Source organism: Harpia harpyja, chromosome 13, assembly GCF_026419915.1.
Source record: "Harpia harpyja isolate bHarHar1 chromosome 13, bHarHar1 primary haplotype, whole genome shotgun sequence".
Classification (NCBI taxonomy): domain Eukaryota; kingdom Metazoa; phylum Chordata; class Aves; order Accipitriformes; family Accipitridae; genus Harpia; species Harpia harpyja.
Genome location: NC_068952.1, coordinates 981,657 through 988,305, shown reverse-complemented (window position 1 = coordinate 988,305; position 6,649 = coordinate 981,657). Strand labels below are relative to the sequence as shown.

Sequence of the window (6,649 nt, the reverse complement as noted above, 5' to 3'; positions counted from 1 at the left end):
GACGCCTCTTGATGTCTTTTACGTCCCCCTCGACAACTTGTGTGCCCACGGGGTGACTTAACCCAGACGCGAGGGGTGACACCCATCTTTTTCAGCTCCCAGAACATCGGCTTTGCTCCTCTCTGGGTCTTTTGGGTAACACAACGTGCTGAGATCTTTCTGGCTTCTTTCCCCTGCTCAGGAGCAGCGGTGTTACGGGAAGGACCCTGCGTGCCAGCAGCAAGATCAGACCCACCGCTTCGTTAACGCTGCAAAACCTGACGTTTAACAAGTGCAGCTGAACAGACAAGGGCTGGAACAGGGGACTGCCCCAGCTGCGTGCTGCCAAGGAATGGGAAAAGCTGTTTGGCATCACGCCTAGTAGCAAAATGTGGGTTTTCCACAGAAAGGGGCTGCAGCCAGGAAAGGGGGGCGCGGGGCGGCTTTTCTCTGTGTTCGGGTTGAACTCGGGCAACAGGCCCAGCAGCTGCAACAGAGCTTAGCAGCACTGTTCCCTGAAGGCACCCGCCTTCCTAAACAACCATCTCACCCGAAGACCTTGTGAGTAACATTCCATAACCTCTCCTCCCAACTCGCCGTGAGGCCACTGTTGTTCCTGGGGGTGCAGAAGGCTGAGGCACAGAGGAATAAAATGGCATCCCCAAGGTCCAACTGGTAGAAAAAAAAAATTTGAGTCTTCTGCATGCCAGGTGCAGGATGAGCACTAAAATGCACTGGGTTTCCACTCTCCCAGCTTCAACAGACCAAAAAGCCAAAGTAAGCTTTGTCACTGCAGATACAGGGTGTGCAGGCAGATACACACCAGCTACAGCGGAATAGAAGCAAGAGTGAAAAAGCTGCTGTGGCAGATCATTCGTTACCAATGTTTGTAAGCTGGTAATCTTGCATAGCCATGATCATTTCCAGCCCAAAAGGTGGTTACGTCCCCAAATCCTTCTATCTGGGACAAAGCAGGGCTAGGCTCACTGCCATGAAAAACATGCTGCGCCTCTAGACTCAGGCAGAAGACAATTTCCTGTCCAGAATTGTCTTGTTTTCAAGCTGAGAAAGAATCACCTGTTCCAGCTTAGTTTAAAAACAGAAACTTGTTGCCGAAATCAGTTTCTGTGGCTTTAACTGGCCACAGAAACAGCCCCTGAATATAATTGTGTTAGGCTGGAAAACAGTCTTCAATTCACCAATAAATTCTCAGTAAATAAATCAGAGCAGCTGCAGTAGCGAAACACAAAGTGAGGAGATGGGCACCTGCCTTTCTACCTAGCCCTTTCCATGACTTGTCAGAGACATTTGCCAGAGGGTTGCAAGAGCTAAGGGTGGCATTGGAAGCTTTCCAGAAGCAGCTGCTTGAGGTAACAGGAGAAGTGGCTAACGAGGATATTCAGTGTCCAGCCCTGCATTACAACTATAGTGTTATCCGTGTGGTACGCAGAGAGTGAAACACAATCTTCCTCACTTCTCAATGGACAAGGCACCCTGCAGAGGATGTGTTCCTGGCACTTAGAAAAGATCCAAGGCACCTGGAAACAAATTTCTTTTCATCTGCTCGGCTCTGGGACAGCTACATGCTCACGTTCTACACAATGCTGTCTCTCGTGTTCCCCGCCCCCATCCCATTTTCACTCCTTTTCTACTTGTGCACGCTGTGCACAAGACAAGATTAGTAGCTGAACTGTCCATATAAACTAATAGTCATTAATTGTTCCCACCAATTGTTCTCTGTTTGCATCACACAAGAAAATGAGTGTAGAGCAGTGAAGCCTTGGGATTTACATGACACATGCAGCTTACTGACATGCAAATGCTAGTTCTTCAACTTTTTGAGTTGTTTTGCAGTGGCAGTTTTCTGGCCGTAACTGATTTCCTGTGAGCTACTGTTTAGAGAAAAGCATTAAAGTAAAACAGCAATTTGGACCACAAGATGACTCATCATGATCTCGAACTTTGGTCTGTGCTGCCAGACTAAAAATGACCAGGACAGGCAGAAGCAAGTCCAATGAACTGAAAAAGTCCCAGACCTTTTAGGGGATGGAGGGCTGGACACCTATGATGCAAAGCCAACCCATCACACAGAGAAAGATACTTCCTTTAATGAAAATATGAATACGGAGATCATTGAAGAAACTGGTTTTGGTCAAGGACAATAAATGTTTAAAGCATGATTACAAGGAAACATAATAATGATTAAAGGCTTAACATTAGACCGTACAACACATCTAGAAAGATGGACTTTCCCTTTCTAAAATTAAAAAAATCATGGTCTGTGTCTCCAGTGGGGGTAAAAGGCACCATGACCGGGTCTCACTGGCAAAACTGAGTGGGGAAAAAAACCAAGCACATTTGCCCTTTGCAACAAACTGCAACAGGTAAAATTGACTCTGGATCTCTTTCAATGAAGCTACAAAGGTGATCTGGCAAATAACCCACACATTACTCATGGACACACAAAGATTTAGAAAAATTCAACAGTTCTGCTTTTCTAAACGGAACAATTACCCGCAAGTCTGTCCCACGATCCTACCCTAAAGTATTCCATACATCATTACCTCCTTCACTGATTAGTGAAGATCAGCTCTTAAGACTGCATGGGGTCTTTTGCAAGCTACCTCCTTTCTAGCATTTCAAGAACTGAGGACATCAGTGCCAGTTCTACAGGTTGAACCCCTCCCCAAACCACAAGCCTGGTGGGGGGGCAAGGCTGCTGCGTGCAAAGAGGAAAGCACTGTTGCCACGCACCAGCGCTGATGTTCGTGACGTCCGGGGAATAACAAAAATGCAAAGCTCGACTTAGGCTTGCACTGAGGATGCAACCACTGCAGTTAGCAGAGATCATGGGGAAAAAGAAGAAAGGAGGACTTCTCTGGCTGGAAAATTTCATCTGTTTGGCAAAGCTTTCTATGAGTAGCCTACCCGGTGAAGCACAGTATTCTTCTTTCTGTAAGAAGTACCAGTTCCAAGCCCTGCCTAGCTCCATTTCTACCAGGCTCAGGGTGCTATTAGATGAACTGAGCATGGGATGTTAGCTCCAAGAGCTGATGCTGGTATACTTGCAGAAGTGCAGTTTTACCAGGAGAGGTGGGGGCTGAGGCTGCCCAGCAGGAGCTGTGTCCACTGCAGAACACCATGTGGGCAGCACATCAGCACCACATGCTCTCTCCGAATACCCCAAGGGAGCCTCTGAGCAGATGGACATCCCAAGGACCACAGCTCAGCTGTGGAAATGCGCAAGGAAGAGAGCAACCATCCGTGGTACTGGATGGCAGGCACATGGCACTCTAGTCTTGCAAATGCTGGTGATGTGATTTTAGCAAAGGTGCTTGTAAGGCTTCAGAAGTTCACGGTATGAGACTTGTTTGTAACTACAGTCTGTGCACACCATAGCTGGCATGGCTGTGATTTATTGCAGTGCTGCAGCTACCTGGTCAGTCTGTAACCTCCCTGGCAGCCGTGGTCCCCAAGCCCATGCAAGTTGAGACAATAGGGATGCAGGTAAGGGAGCACGCCTATCTCCCATTTTCCCTGAGCAGAGGAATTGTATGACGAATGTCTCAATGCACCAAAGCACACTGCTCCTCACATAGCTAGTCTTCGTGAGGCAGTTCAGATGAATTAGACCATGTGTCTATGACCACTGCATCACACCTTAACAAGGAAATTTCACGTCACCAGGACAAGGAAATTCTTTATCCATAATACAGGAAATGCTTTCTTGACTAAAAGAAAAGCGTATAATCTTGTTCAAAAGTCATTTTTCTTCCTCCACACTATATTTCAGACTGCGTGGAGACAACTTGTTTAAACAAGGGAGTCTACTTCTTTTGTCACAAGCATTAACTCCTGGCTGCTTCCCACTTGAAAATCAGTTAAGGAAGTGGGTTTTTTTTCCTTTTGCAATGGCAATAGAGGATATATGTAGTGGCTGTCTCCTAAAATATTAACATCCTGTCAACTTTATCAAACCTTCCGATCTTCAACTTCCCACAAAGTCCACAGCGTGTCTATTTACCTTAAGCAAAAATGGATTGCAGTCAGAAGGATGGGAATTTTAATGAAGCATGCTATTCCCTACTGTATTACCCAGTCCCTAGAGATATTTAAAATAAATTTAAAAAAAACCCAAACCAGCAAATGCAGCTAGCGTACTCAGAGGAACTATGGCACCTAAGACAACACACCTGTCCTTGAGAACACATCATACTGCGAGTAGCCTGCTTCCCCGTTTGGTACCAGAATCTCTGCTGGCCAAAAAACTCACCACTCCTCTCCCAGTCCTGGAGGATCACCTAGCCGTTTTCTTCCTGCCTTTCCTGCCTCCAGTTAGGTGCACAGATTGTCTTTCCAGTACACAGTCCCACTGGAAAAGATAGTTAAATTCAGTTAAATTAATTCCAGTTTAATTCAGCAATAAGTCACCCCTGTAAAACTAGGGCAAAAATTTGCAACCCTGCCAATTACTCTGGGGTTTGGCAGGCCAAAACACACAGCTCCGTGAAACTAAGCAGACTGTCATCTCAGAAACACAGAGGCAGGACTGCAAGGTTTGATGGAATGACACCAGCCACAGCACAGGAAGGGTGGTTAGCAGTCACTTGGCTTAGGCAGGTTAAGATGGAGAAGCTCTGCCTGAGCCCTTGTGGCACACACTCCCAGGATCAGCACTGTGCATGCTACACTGGCGTATACCTTGAGCTTTTGCACCCAGGGAGAGGGGAGGAGTCCTCTACCAGGCCTTCCTGGCATGCTCTGCGGCCCCTGCAATCACTCTGAACCCCTTAGCCAGCTTAACCCAAATTTAGCAGTGGCAGAAGTCTCAAAGGCATTCAGCACCTACAGGTTTTTCCATGACCTTCAGTGGCACAGTTAGAGGACAGGAGACCTACTGGCAAATTCTTCTGAACAGCCCAAATATAAGGAGTGCTTCAATCAAAATGTGTTTGTGATAAAACGAGTCCAGAAATAAAACACTGAATATATTAGTTGCAATTCTGAAAGTATATGAAAGACAAAGGCTATTGTTCCCTGCTATTCTAAGGTTGCTGGTCTGGAATGCTACCATCGCTTTCCAGAAGGCATCTAAGAGGCACTTCCTTCTTCTTTGTGGATTGTGCAATTTGCGGGTATGCACCTGGTACTTAACTCTTTGGAAGATCAGCACGGCAGCATGCAGAAGGGACAGACATGGTAGGGCGCAACCTGCCAGCGATGAGCATTAAGTCATAACTTTTGACAGGAGAACCAACCTACCTCCAAACTGGGTGCCTGTCTTTGTTGGAGCAAACAAGATTACAGGCCATTCGGCAGTGGGCTAAAACAACCATTCCCTGGTCAGAAATCACACAGCCCAGCAAGTCACAATGAACCCTCCAGCATATCTCTCTCAGCTTCAAACTCTCTTGAGCACTTCAGGATTTTGTTTCCCAATGCTTCTCTGACAGACAGCAAGCAAACATCGTCCCTTTTCATAGCAACTTCAAGAAATGAAGGCACATACACAAATCACCAACTGGCAACAAAGATCTACCAGTTGTAGATCCTAATACCACTCCTAATATACAGAAGTGAACCACAATGGACAACATTGATCTAGTTGTCATCACCGATGAGGAAGAGGACAGTTACTTTAAAGGCCCAGTTGGTGATTCAGTTTCTCAAGGCAGAATAAAAACATGTGGGACCAGACCCCTCCTACGCAACAGGCAATGCATCGAGGACATGTAGGAAGTCCAGCGGTAGGCTTTGTGGCTCAGTTTTGCAGCTGGAAGTGCTAGTGCTGGGTTGCCTGCGTGGGACATGAAGGGACACCGGCTCACCATCTCTGGCAAGTCGCAGGACATATAGTGGTAGGAACAAATCCTTATGAAGAAAGGCAAAGGAGGTATTAGAACAACTGGGTAAACACAAGAAAGAATTATCAGACTAGCCATGTCCTTCTCATTTCTCTAATAACACATGTGAGACATCTACTAGAATACCCAGCACTGCTGAAAAGGCACCACAGCTGCAGTGAAATACAGCTACTTGAACTCAGGTATCCAAACTGAAGGAAAAATTGAAGAAGTGTATTCCAGGGCTTCTTTTAAAACAGCAAAAGTATTGTATAAAAACATTTACCTGTACAGTAACATTAAAATGAGAAACATTAATGCCTGCATCTTGCTTCAGCTAGTATTAAATTTCATCATAGCAAATGGAAACCATCAACGGCTGCTCTACAACAGCCCTAGAAGCAATGAAAGGGAGCTCACTGACTGTGCAAAACTGCAGATTGCTCCTAGCTCTGTGCATCTCAAAATATGTTGTGGAGTGGAAAATCTTGTTCCCCTAGAAGGGAAGAGAGTTTTTAAAAAAACACCAAGAGAGAACTATGTTGTTTGCCTGGTTATTTGAGACCTTCCACATTTCCAGAGGAGAGAGATCCCAGAGCTGCCTGTTATGAGGAACTCTTCTCCTTGTATTTCTGGTAAGCATCCAATATCTCCTTGACAACACTTGGATCATCAAGTGTGGTGACATCTCCCATGTTGCTTGATTGTTCAGTGACTACTTTCCTCAGCAGCCTTCTCATGATCTTCCCTGATCGGGTTTTAGGAAGACGTTTCACTACCTGCAGAGAAGGGAAAGACACACCTATATTAGAACCTGGGTCCTGCTG

The 6,649-nt window shown here is 46.0% G+C and overlaps 1 protein-coding gene across 3 annotated transcripts in view; it reads right to left on the bottom strand.

Moving 5' to 3' along the window:
- Nucleotides 1–2,067: 2,067 nt before the first annotated feature.
- The window catches only part of ACSS1 (acyl-CoA synthetase short chain family member 1), a 38,258-nt gene continuing 33,676 nt past the window's right edge, over nt 2,068–6,649 (bottom strand). For all 3 annotated transcript variants that reach the window (XM_052806752.1, XM_052806753.1, XM_052806754.1), the window contains one exon: nt 2,068–6,601. In XM_052806752.1, the coding sequence (XP_052662712.1) occupies nt 6,428–6,601 (174 nt within the window). In that variant the 3' untranslated portion in view covers nt 2,068–6,427. The remainder of the gene's footprint in view (nt 6,602–6,649) is intronic.